The 13,876-nt window shown below is 35.8% G+C and overlaps 1 protein-coding gene across 1 annotated transcript in view; it reads left to right on the plus strand.

Annotated features, from left to right (window-relative positions):
- Window positions 1–13,876, plus strand: part of wdr11 (WD repeat domain 11) — a 153,299-nt gene that overhangs the window by 79,161 nt on the left and 60,262 nt on the right. Inside the window, exons 10-12 of the mRNA XM_016567154.1 lie at window positions 218–324; window positions 9,021–9,096; window positions 12,432–12,540. Of these exons, the coding sequence (XP_016422640.1) occupies window positions 218–324; window positions 9,021–9,096; window positions 12,432–12,540 (292 nt within the window). The remainder of the gene's footprint in view (window positions 1–217; window positions 325–9,020; window positions 9,097–12,431; window positions 12,541–13,876) is intronic.

Genomic DNA, 13,876 nt, shown 5'->3' on the forward strand with positions numbered 1-13,876 from the left:
TTTCATACTTTTCTGGACCTTGACAGTGTAATTTACTTGGCAGTCAATGGGACAGTCACAAGCCTCCCGGTTTTCATCCAAAATATCTTATATTGTGTTCCGAAGACGAACAAAGCTTTTAGGGGTTTGGAACGACATGGAGGTAAGTGATTGACAAAATTTTGAAAAAATGAAATGTTCTTCTAATTTTATTCTCTGATATCCTCATCTCTTGCAGAGGAATCGAATGGGTTAGTCTGACTAGTTTTCTGTCCTTCGCTACCTCTGTTCCCAACAACCTTGGACTTGTGAGGAATGAACTGCAACATGTGGACTTACGCACAGGTAAAGCACACACACAGACACATTACATACTGGTATTTTTATGTTGATTGAAAAAATGACTTTGTTCATTTTCAGTAGTATTTCATTATTCAAACATCGCTGCTGCAATTGTTAATACTCAAGTTTAGCAAACCCATTCACACCCAGAATGCTTACAACAACAATAACTATATTTCTGTCATGACAACTTCAGCAATTACTCTTTACTTAGAAGACATGTTAGGGTTCTTTGGAGATGTAATGTTCCAACAAGCCTGCTTGATCAATTACCAAAGAAGAATGGCAAAATTATTCAGCAAAATAAGATTTTCTTATCAAAGTGATATAATTTTGTGTTGCAAAAATGAGTACACCCTTCCCTGCATTATTGGGCATTTTTTCAGCATGACAATGAAGATATTTATTCTCCCAAGGTGAAAATCCTTCAGTGGACATGTATTTCACTCAGTCTTAACACTCTTGAGCTGCTGTAGGGGATTCTGTAGAAACGAGCTGAGCAACACTCCCTATTAAAGACCAGAGCATTTAAGGAGCTCGTCCTCCAGGAGTTAAACAGCACAGATGTGAAAATTTGTCATGAACTTGTACACTCAGTGCCAAGAAGGGTCAGAGCAGTATACTTTAAGTTCTGGAGGACATACTAAGTACTAGAATATTATACATTTTCTGAATTAAATCTAGGGTGTACTCATTTCTGCAATCCTTCATTTAAACAAAATTGGCTAATTTACTTATCTTACAGAAAATATTGGCATATATTTTGTTGTTTTTATTAAGTATAAATTTTGCCATCGTTCCATGAATTATATTAGTGATCATTAAGAAAATACATATTTTATATTTATTCAGAGGGGGTGTACTCATTTATGCTGTGCACTGTATTTGGTCTTGGCGGAATAGATCTACAACATTGCTGCTGCTGCCAATACATCTACAGAAATGCTGCTCTTTTCTTTGCGCACAAAAAGTATTCTCGTAGCTTCGTAAAATTACTGTTGAGCCCCTGATGTCACATGGACTGTTTTACCGTGAAAGTGTCTCAGAGCCGGCAAAAGCTGTGAAAAGAGTGAAACTTTATCTCACAGAGTATGACGCAGCCTGCAGAAGTGACATGTATGGTTGTTGTCACCACTAGAATTACCTACTGTAGCCAAAGCAAAAGATGTCCTTGCTACGTTTCTGTGCCTTGATTGTGGTAATTTGTGTTCCGAAGATGAACTAAGGTCTTACAGGTTTAGAACGACATGAGGGTTAGTAATTAATGAAAGAATTTTCATTGTTGGGTGAACTATCCTTTTAAGGATTCATCTATATTTAATTTAGAATTTAGTATTTGGTAACTTTATTCTATGTCTGTATATTTCCTACTTGCTGAAGGGCACAGGTAAATATAACAATTATTATAATGAGTGTATCTTCACATTGGGAAGATTGTTTTAAATTCACTTAAATTAGAAGTTGTTATTAGTCTTAGTAGTCTAATAAATTTTAAAATTGATAGCTCTCAATTATACTGTAATGTTGAATGACTATAGTCAATGGGTAAATATTACAAAAAAATGTTACAATGATAATGAACGTTAATGAGACAATGACCTTCAGTCATAAAAAAAAAAGATTCCATTAAACAAATATTAAAATATACTGTATTTTTGTTGTTTCTACATTAATTAGAAAATTAAATGTGAAATTATTGCAACATAAAAATACATTTAAAAACGTTAATGTTATGTGGGATTTATTGCAATTAATTTCAGAAAAAATGTGTGATTTATATAAATAAATATATATATATATATATATATATATATACATGCATATGACGCGTCTTACTGTCATTTATTTATCCTGTAAAAGCATCTGACATTTATATTCAGACAATTACATGCTGCTGTCCCTTCACAGATCCTACTCTCATAAATTACTCGCACTACATGTTGACTTTTAAACCTAAATGTAAGCTGTTCAACAACAGATATTTCAGCACAGTGAATGTTTTTGCGCTGAATATTGTCTCCCTCTCTACTGTGTTTCGTCTGTTTAACGCGCGTGCCCGCTGCACCGGCGCTCTTTCAGTAAAGATTTAAACTTAACGCAGACTGTCAGGGCGGACCTTTCTGCAAAAATGGAAAGGCTCACGTGAATTTGTGACATTTACAGATAAGGATATAGTTTTTTGCCCTGAGGACGCACACACATACATATCTGTCAAAGTGCCTGACAGGGCAAGCCATTACGCTAATGCCTCAGCTTGAAGCTTAAAATAAAGATTTCTCATGTTTTGGGCAGCTTGAATCACGCACTTTTCCTGCAGGAGCTTATTCTTTAAGCTGCAGGAGCTTATTCTTTAATTATTGGAGCTTTCCTCCACTATTTTTAGATGCATTTTGTCCATAGAAATGCGTTATTCAGTGCTGTAATTTGATGCGACTGGCTGAAGTTGTACGTGCACTGTGGTCAGACTCGACTAATCGATAATGAGAATCGTTGTCGATGATTTTCATTATCGGTAATAATCGATTTTATCGATTAGTTGTTGCAGCCCTATATATATTACATACATTATCTCACAATATGTATATATGAGCTGTTGACTCGCAAAGAAAGGGTTTGAGTCCAGCCTGGGTAATGTCCCCATTTCCCCAACTCTCTCAATGGCATTCCTGTCACTCTATATTGTTCTATAAGGAGAGAGAGAGAAACAATAAAATTGCAAAATGCGTTTTAAAAAATTAATAAATTCTGCAATTTGACCATTGTTTACCTCTCCAAGACGCTGTGTTGATGAAAATGTGCATGTGTGAGTTGTAGGCATGTGACTGTATTAAACTTTCATATGACCATTATCGCTTAAAGGGGTCCTATTATGCTTTTTCACTTTTTTAATTTTAGTCAGTGTGTAGTGTGTATGTTTGGGCATAAATAGGGAGGTCTCCAAAGGGAGATATTTCGTTTTTTTTTAAATCCCTTTTCAAGAACTACAACGAACGGCTCGTTTGGACTACAGGAGTACAGTGCCGGATTCGCCAAAAAGCTTTTGTTGAAAGACGGAGCGAGGGGCGTGGCAGTACTGAAACACCGTCTTAAGCCAGGGCTGTCCAAACTCGGTCCTGGAGGGCCGTGTCCTGCAGAGTTTAGCTCCAACCCTAATCAAACACACCTGTACCAGCTAATCAAGGTCTTACGAGGTATACTTGAATCTTCCAGGCAGGTGTATTGAGGCAAGTTGGAGGACACCGGCCCTCCAGGACCGAGCTTGGACAGCCCTGGTCTAAGCTGTTCGCCAATCACAACACACTGGGACAGCGAACCAAACACAACGCATTTTGTTTTTCGGAAGGCGGACCTTCATCAAAGCCGGAACTAATCGAGCCGTTTGTGCCAGGCTGGGGAGAAAGGTATTTTAATAATGTAAATTATGTGAAAAATAATGCATTTTTCGAACCACCAAGCATGAGAGCATGTTCTAGTACACCCCCAAAACAAAATCAAGACTTTGTAAAAGAGCATAATAGGACCCCTTTAAACATTTATCACAGTATTGAATTAGGTTAGGTTAAGTGTTGAACTCTTAATATCTGTTAATTGTTTTCATATAACAAAAGAAACATTTGAACATTAAAATGCAATAAAACAATACACACAATGCTTCTAACAAATTAAAGTGCAAATGCAGAAGCAGTTGCTATAGTTATAAAATCAATAAAAGGCTCATAACGGGCCACTGACTTTTAAAAAAAGTTAAATGACTATACACAACTGTACAGCTGTAATGTAATATCTGAGTTGTGGAGATTATTAAAGGCTTCTGGTGCATAACACAAATTGTCCTAAACTTCGAGCATTTTGTTTTCTATAAGTGTACGCAGAGTGGCGGCGCCCAGCTATGACACTGGAGGCTGCCAGACATAGCCCTCCTTTACAGTATACGGTGCGTTTTGATACTCGAGATGGCAAGAGTTGTGATAGAGTTGTTTATGTTAGAGCCTGAGGCAGATGCCAAGGCATGGTAACTGCTTTTGCTTGCTTGATAGCTTAATTTTTGGTATATAGTTTTAAAAGTACTATTATTACTTATCTTATTACATAAGATGCTGCATGTACTGATTATGTATGTACTGATTTTATTATGTTAGATCATGCCTCCATGCCAGAAATTTCAGATCCAACGCCAGATCCTGGCAGAAACTATCCATTTTGCATGGTAAAAGAACGAGTAGTCAGCAAAGTTGTCTAATACCCAAAACCCGTTAGCAGCAAGTCTTGTCTGGAACCCAAAAACAGTGTTTTGTCTGGTACCCAGAACTGTATTAACAGTCTTCTATCAGCCAAGAAGGTGACTGAGCAAAGCCAGTGAAGAGCAGAAGCAGGAGACGAAGTGATGATGATTAAAAAAGGATAAAAAATGTGTCTGACCAGCACAAATCCAACAAGTGTTATTATACCACAAGCAATAGCAATGGAAAATTACTGGTTCACAATATCATCCCATAAACCTTGAATTTCCATAAACATTCCCTCTTATTGCTTATTCATGACGACAAACATCCCTTGAAACCACACAATCATAAAACTATACAACAATGGGAAAATAATATTAAAACAATAATAATAATATAATATAAATGAATTATATAAATATAATAAATAATATAAATGACTAATCAATAAGTCAATGAGTATATAAATAGTTTAAAATGATTTAGTATAAATGATTATATAATTTAATAGAATAATAAAATGATTAAATGATGAATGAAGGAAGAATAAATAAATATAAAAGAAAGAAAGTAAAACACCACAAGTGTATGGTTGCTCTCTTGAAGCAAAACACACACAGGTTGCTATTAAGAATCCTTAGATATTTTAATTGGCAACACTTAATGCTATGATTGGTGTCTTAATAACATTAAACACAGGTTTGACGTATTTTGCACACTGTAAGATTATAAATTAATATGCTTACTTGCATTGATGTCACAGTTCTCCTTATATCAAAGCCAGTCATTTCAGAAGGGTAGAAAAGAAAAAGTCATTTTTTTAAACAGGGCAGTCTGTTTCGAGTTCTGTAACTTGCAAGATGTTTTTATTGTAGAGTTTTACTCTTATATGTGGAGTTATTTCATGACCCATTTAAATTACATTTTATTTGTCCCAAATTGTTGTTGTACTCACTGACTCCACCCTAGGCTGAAGGATATATTGTGTTTGGACATTTTTTCAGGAACAAGTTTATTTTTTTGTTTGACAAATTGCATAGCCTAATATACATCACCTGTTCTAATATTTCCATTTGCACCATTTTTCGTACACCTTCAAACACATTAATGCCACTATGTCCATTCTTAAAGTTAATTTTTGCCTGCGTGGTGGTGATTAGATTCACTGATTTTGACCGCCACCTTGAACTTGAACACAAAATTACAGAATGACGTGTCTGGTGTTTCAGACAACCCACCCAGCAAAAACTAATTTCAGGGAGGTTACATTCTTAACTTCAGGGTTTTGTTGCAACCTGGCCCAGATCTATAAAGATTAATAATGATTTTTAGATATCTAGCATGTTTAGTACAAATTAAAATGTAAAAAATACTAGGTAGTGAGTTGAGGTAATTTTGATTCACTCTGTTTCATATTTAGAGAATTGTGCTTGTTTTTGACAGCTTGCTTGTCACAGTCTTGTAGATTTTTTTTCTGGGTCATCTGTGTGCATGTGTGGATGACATACAGCATGCAAATCCTAGCATCGCCACTTCATCAGTGTTGTTTTGTTGCTGTTGTTATTGTTGTTAACTTTCTGCAGCTGCCTGCACTCCCTGTCTTCATTAGAACAGGACCATCATTAGACCAATCTTTTCATACACACTTTATCTCCGAGAACTTCACTCTCTTACATACAGATACACAATCATACACACACAAGCTATACATTTGACTATCTGGACAAATCGGGCCTCCACAAACTCTCAAATCACGAAGTCTATATTACATTTACATTTAATAATTTAGCAGATTTGTTTTATTCAACATCAAGAAGATCAGGCCCTTTCTTTCGGAACCTGCTTCACAACTCCTTGTTCAAGATCTTGTTCTGTCCAGGCTGGACTATTGCAATACTCTCTTGGCAGGTCTTCCAGCCAGTTCTATGAAACCTTTACAATTAATCCAGAACGCGGCAGCAAGATAATTTTTTAATGAGCCAAAAAGAATGCACGTCACACCTCTGCTTATCAATTTGCACTGGCTACCAGTAGCCGCTTGCATAAAATTCAAGGCATTGATGTTTGCCTACAAAACCACCACTGGCTCTGCACCCCTTTACCTAAATTCATTACTTCAGACTTATGTGCCCTCTAGAAGCTTGCGTTCTGCAAGTGAACGTCGCTTTATTGTGCCATCCCAAAGAGGCACAAAATCACTCTCACAGACTTTTAAATTAAATTAACTTAATCATTATTTGTTGTTTTTCATGCAAATAAAAGAAAGAGTGTGAAGTTGACCATTCAGTCGATGGCTTTTTTTTTTTAGCAAAATGCAAAAGCAGAAACAAATGATTTTGTGACTGAACAGGTACATGAGTCCTTACCAAACAACCATTTATCAGATCAGACTTTAGAATTAACATGGTTACTTACATGTTGACATTATGGGTTGCATCCATCTTTCACTAAAAGTGTGTTTGCAAAGCTTGTGTCCAACTGTTAAAAATAATTTATTCAAGTAATTACTTATCAAGTGCTTTGTTGGAAATAAACAGTGACTAATGTTAGGATCCTTCGGAAGCAGAGATGATGGTCTTTCACAAATAAGAGCTGCACATCATTTGGATAACTTAGCAGGCATCTCAATCTATTTTTATTTCAAGTAATCCTGTTGTATCTTTCATTTCTCCAATTTGTGGATGGACCAAAAAGACAACAGGCAGTTCAAAGTAGAAAACAATTCATTTTGGCAGCTTGGTTTTAATAGAAGCTGTTTTTGGACTAATAAAAAAGTTTCAGGTTCTGAAATGTACACTGTTTTTATAGTACAATTATACTATTAAAAAAAATCTGTGACATTTATGGGAAAATACTGGCAAATAAAAATGTTTCACTGTAAATTATACAAGTTGTTTTTCACTTTCAAAAACCATAATGTTAATAGTATTTTACTGTAAAATTACATTAAATGTATGGTTAGACCTATTAAAGTTGTTCAATGTGGAAACTTACTGTTAACCAATTAACAGGTTTTTACGGTACTATTTTTACAGTCTTTTACTGTTAAAGTCACAATAATTTTTTACAGTGTATCCCTTATGTGAAAGATCAAGGAAGATTTGATGGTGTTGAGTGATTCCGTGCCTTACAACATTCAGTTCAATTGACATTCGCATTGAAAAATACATCGCGGAGCAAAGACAACACTGACAACGCGACGACAGACCAGATAGAACAGGTTACTTTTGATATGAAACAAAGTGTCAGCTTTCAAATTTTGTCATTTTGTAAGAAATTCAAACAACATTTTGTGGCTCTGTGATATGTCGTGACAGATCCCTGTAGCGCCTCAGTTCAAGCGGCACATGAACCGATCATCTCTTCCTCTTTACTAGTTATAGCATGATATAAACATGGATGAACATCAGAAGGTATCTTGTTTCAACCACGGAAAGACGTCAATACAACGTTTTTCAAGTTCAAGTCCACCTATGTTAATCTACTCTCCTGTCAGGTTTGTTGTCAGACAAAAATAGAGTTATGATTGGTCAGGTCGCCTGCCAATCAAGTTTAGACAATTAACGTTCAGACTGTCGGTTGGTCAGACTAGTGTGTTACAATAGCTATAAGGTGAAATAATAGTCCAGTGTGAGACTGAAAAAGTGCAGTGCTGATGAAGAGTTGATTGTGGAGATTTGAGTTCACATGTTGTGATGCAGCAATCTAACAATAATTTCTGTGAGTATACAAACATGTTACAGGCCCTTTAAGCCACCACAGTCTTTGCTACTTATTTAAATACAGTAGGCAGTCAACCAAAATGCCTATGATTACTGTAAATGGGAAAATTATAAGTAATACAGGCTTAGTTTTCTAACACGTATTTACTTTGCCACTACAGTGTCCACATTAATGTCACAAATAAAAGGATTGAAATGTATATTTAATAATTCGCTGATGCATTTCAACAGGTCATGCACATACTTATTCATTATTCATCATTTTTGACACAGAGCCCTCCAAGACATGCATAAATATATAATGTCCATGAATTAAGAAACTGTTAATCGCTTTATATTAAATCGTTCCTTCATATTAGTTAAAATGTGAGCGCACTGTAATTATTTGTTCCTATGATTATTAAAATGATTTAATAAAAAAAAAAAAGAAACCAGGTTGGTCAGGGCGAGTTTGTTGTTGCATGTGAAAAAAAAAAAAATTTTGTTAGCCATGGGTCACTGCGCCTCCAAGCTGGGCATTTTCAGAGGCACACCTAGCATTTTCAACTGGTTCAAAATGCTTTGGTGGACACAAGGCCTAAATCCATATCAAACTAATCATTTTAAGCAGGCCTATAATTTGTATGTTTTGTTATATATTTGAGAGTACTTTTGTTTGTTTGTTTGATTATTCATTCATTCATTTATTCATTCATTAATGTATTCATTGTGCTGAACATATTACACATAATTCATATTTTGTGCTTTCTCTCAGGGCGGTGCTTTGCATTTCGAGGTGAACGTGGGAACGATGAACCAGCCATTGAAATGATTAAAGTGTCACATCTGAAGTGAGTAACATATGTTTTCCAGTTGTAAACACCTCGGTGAGCACTTAAACATTTTAGTCCCTTTGGTTTCCCTAAACAGTGATTAACGTTTAGTGGTGACAAATACAGACACACACACAGATTACTTTCATGCAGGGCTGGCCCTGGCCAATTTGCTGCCCTAGGCAAGATTGTACCTGGTGCACCTTGCCTCACAGCCCATTCCACCAATAATCATTGTGTTCAAACACAGAAACTGCATATCTAGATATTTCAAAAGTGCATCTGAAGAGAGAAATGGAGAAGTATATGTGACTATTGGGTGTTACATTTTCTTATTAAAAAGCTGATGATAGTAAAACGGTAACACTTACAATAAGGTATCATTTGTTAACATTAGTGAATGTATTAACTAACTTGAACTAACAATGAACAATACATTTGTAACAGTATTTCATATTTTTGTTAATGTTAGTTATGGAAAATTAACCTTATTTTAAATAGTTTCCAGTGAAACTATAAAAATATAGGTGCTGCTAAGTCACATTATAAATTAAACACAAACAGTATTATAATTACATCTGGTATTCCTGCACAAAACTAATATAATTTTGTTTGAACACTTCTCTAGCATACAGTAACATTACTGTTTAATCCTAAAAATAAATTTGAAGTGTTTAATTTCTAGTAGGCAACAATGTTCTACTAAACTATAGCCCTTTCTAACGTCACCACGAATTAAACTGAGAAACATACATCTTCAAGTGAATTTTACATAAAAAATTTTATATTTTTAATAAGCCCAGTTATATACAAACCAGTGTTAATTTTGACAGCAAATTTTGATTTAGTTTTAGTCATAGTCTTTTAGTCAAAACAATCAGGAAAAAAGGCATTACATGCAAATTTTTAAGTTATAAAATGTAAATATATATAGTCGCCAGTGGCGACATCAGCAAAAACTTAAATCGCAAATTAATATTTTTGGTCGCAAATGCGACCGTTTTAGTCGCAGTCTGGAGCCCTGATATGTCTGCTCTTCTCTTACTCCCACATATTGACATTTTTGAACGTTTTATGCGACATGCAGCAAGTGTATTTTAGCTTATGACCGCCGGTTCATATGTACGCATCTAACCTCCGAACCACGCAGCAGATTCGTTCTGAAATTTAATTAATCTCTTCCCAAATCGTCCCTCCCTAACATTTTCGTCTCGTTTTTATTCGTTGACGAAAATGTCAATATATTTTAGTCATAGTTTTTGTCATTCAAAAAGAGTTTTAGTTCGTTATTGTCTCGTTGTCGTCAGTGAAAAAAATGTCGTTGATGAACATCATGACGAAAATTATTCGTCAACTAAATTAACACTGATACAAACATTACTAAATTAGCCGATTCAAATAAAAAATACCATAAATACCCAAATACTACACAACTATAGCGTAAAATATTATCAAAAGTTATTATCATGTGACACGAAAAATCTCGGATCTCTGGAACTCCAGACATTGTTATTACCCTTTTTTAAACTTTTAGACTAGGCTTTCTAGACTAGACCAACACAAAGTTTGTTCACAAACTTCTACCTCATCTAGTTTATTTATATGATCATCATTCATTACATCAGATTACCTCTGTCTTTGTCCCCTTTGTTCAGTGAGGGAGGGGGGGGGGTTTGATTGAATTATTCATTATTGAGCGAGAAAGTGTGTGTGTGTAAGTACCTGGTATTCCCTACATTATCCCCACAAGTGTAATAATACCAGTAAATTTTGACCTTGTGGGAACATTTTTTGGTCCCCATGAGGAAAACGTATAAATCATATAGAATGAAGTGTTTTGAAAATCTAAAATAGCAGAAAGTTTTGTGTGAGGTATAGGTTTAGGGGCAGGGGTAGGCAAGTTTGGCCCTAGAGACTCCTGCAGAGTTCAGCTCCCACCCTGGAAAAAAAACACCTTCCTATAGCCTTAAGCCGCGGTCACATTAGACTTTTCGTTCCATTGACTTCCATTCATACGCATGCGAATGCGTCAGACCGGAAACGCAAGCCCGTGCGATAAAGTTTTGCATTTTGCTGTGTTCCAAAATTCAAGCTTGGTGAACTCTGGCCTGAGAATTCACATCACGTGACACTGTGTGACCAACGGCAGATCGATACGTCACAGCATGACCTTCTATCTGAATTAAAAGAACATAAATTTAAAACTGCAGCGCTGCAGGAAAGTGGAGTAGATTGTATGTTCTTACATTGTAGATGTATTATAATTTGTTACATGTTGAATTTTGGTTTTTAAAAAGACGCTGCACAGCGTGACGTCATATAACGATCGTTGCAGCATGCGAAACAATTTTGCATGCTCAGAGTCTAGTGTGACCGTGGCTTTAGTAATCCTGAAGACATTGATTAGCTTGTTCAGGTGTGTTTGATTAGGGTTGGAGCTTGCGGCTCTCTAGGACTGAACTTGCCTACCCCTGGGTTAGGGGATAGAAAATATCATTAACCTGATAGAAAATCAATGGAAGTCTATGCAATGTCCTCACTAATATAGTTAAGTGTGTGTGTGTGTGTGTGTGGGTGTGCGCGTTTTTGTGACAAATGAGGACATAAATTTGTATAATGACAAGGGTATGACATAGGTATTACAAGGAGAAGGTGACTTTTCAGGACATTACCCCATGTCCCCACTTTTCACAAAAACAAACCTGTGTGTGTGTGTGTGGGGGTGCGCGTTTTTGTGACAAATGAGGACATAAATTTGTATAATGACAAGGGTATGACATAGGTATTACAAGGAGAAGGTGACTTTTCAGGACATTACCCCATGTCCCCACTTTTCACAAAAACAAACCTGTGTGTGTGTGTGTGTGTGTGTGTGAATTACCTTTGTCTGTACAGTGTCTCTCTACTAATTGGGAAGCTGTGAGTTTACTGTAAATACTTTAATAACAGCAATGTTACTCCCTCGTTGGTATAATGCAGCAATCCAGTAACCAAGCTATTTTTTTTAAATAAAAGTGTTGCATTCACCATATTTTTCTGTGCTCCTGGATATTTCTGTGATCTCTATGTGCAAGTGATGTGTGTATGTGTGTTTCAATGAAGGCTGTGTATTAATGTAAAATGGTGATTAAATTGACTGGAACTACCTGTGCACTACATGGTTTTAATGCACACTTTCCTCTTTAATACCTAGTATTCAGTCAGACCATGGCATAAGGGTACCAATTCATTCAGTATTCATTACTTTTAATGTAGGTTACTTTTAACATGGGAAACACTTTTTGATCTAAATATAAAATTCAGGTATAGTCCTGAGAACAAAATAATTGTATGTGTACATTGGTCTTCTTTAGGCAGTACCTGGTGGTGGTGTTTAGAGATAAACCTTTGGAACTCTGGGATGTCCGCACAGGAACCCTGCTGCGTGAGATGGCCAAGAACTTCCCTACTGTCACTGCCCTGGTACTGTATCAAACTCACAATGTGCCATGTTTCTTATAGTGATTGTTCTTAAAACATTTCATTGTTTTAAACTATGGGTGAAATATGTTCTGGTGACTTGAAATTACAGCATTTGGGATGCTTTTAAAAGCACAGTAAAATCTATTAGCACATAAGAAAATTGGAAGTCCCTATGTGCAAGTGAGGTGTTGTGCGTGTTCTTTAATGAAGGCTGTGCATTGCTATAAAACAGTGATTAAATTGACTGGAACTGGCATGGCCACGGTGAGTGGAGACTGTGAGGATTCTACCTGCCTCCTTCCTCACTCACTGTTTAAAATTGCATTAATTTCATAACATTGTGCATTTTTTGTGTAAACACATTTGTCACCTTTGAGCAGAATTAAATAGTCTTTGTGTTGAAGTGTAAATAAACATGTAAGATATCGTTTTTGTGCCACTTTGCAACTGGAAATAGCTGTGAATTATTTATTTTTTTTTTGAGAAAAGGGGAAAAAAACTTTAGCACCATTCAACTCAATATGCTCCTCTGAAAATGTAAAAATGTGCAGTTTATTGAATAATCTTAGTTCCCTTATCTGTCAATCACTTTGATGTTGTGTCAATGTACTGGCACTAGGGGTCACACTTGGGAGCCCCAAACACCTCTGATACTTTGAGAAAAGGCCAGTGAGAGTTAGTGAGTGGAATTTGCATGCACCACTCACCCATGCATAAAGGCTGATTTATACTTCTGCGTCTGACTAGGGGTGGGCGATATGGCAAAAATATTATATTTCACACTTTTTTTTTTTAACTATCACGATTCCCAATTTTATCACGATTCTTTGTCATGTTGGTTTTACTATTTTGCAAGTTGTCTGAGCATTACAGCCAAACTAATTTCCCAATTATAAAGACAAAGCCTTTTAAGGTAACAAAATATAAAAAAGAATGGCGCATATTTAGACTAAAGTGGGCAAAGATAAAAATTGTTTTTAAAAAAGTTGTTTTAAACCTGAATGAGTTTCTTTCTTCTGCTGAACATAAATGCTGTTTTGAAGAACGTGGAAAACCAAACAGTTGCTGGTCCACAGTGACTTACATAGTAATTTTGTGCTACTATCAAATCCAATGTGGAACAGCAACTGTTTGGTTACCTGTAGGGCTGTGACGGTGGCAGATTCTTACCACCGCGGTGGTAATGGACCAACTACCGCCGGTGGCGCGGTGTTGATATAAAAATAATTATATATATATATATATATATATATATATTAGTGGTGTCAAGATTAGCGCATTAACGCAGGCGATTATTTTTTCAGTTTAACGCGTTAAAAATATTATTTTTAATAAT

Source organism: Sinocyclocheilus rhinocerous, unplaced genomic scaffold (genome assembly GCF_001515625.1).
Source record: "Sinocyclocheilus rhinocerous isolate Xijiao unplaced genomic scaffold, SAMN03320098_v1.1 scaffold552, whole genome shotgun sequence".
Lineage (NCBI taxonomy): Eukaryota > Metazoa > Chordata > Actinopteri > Cypriniformes > Cyprinidae > Sinocyclocheilus > Sinocyclocheilus rhinocerous.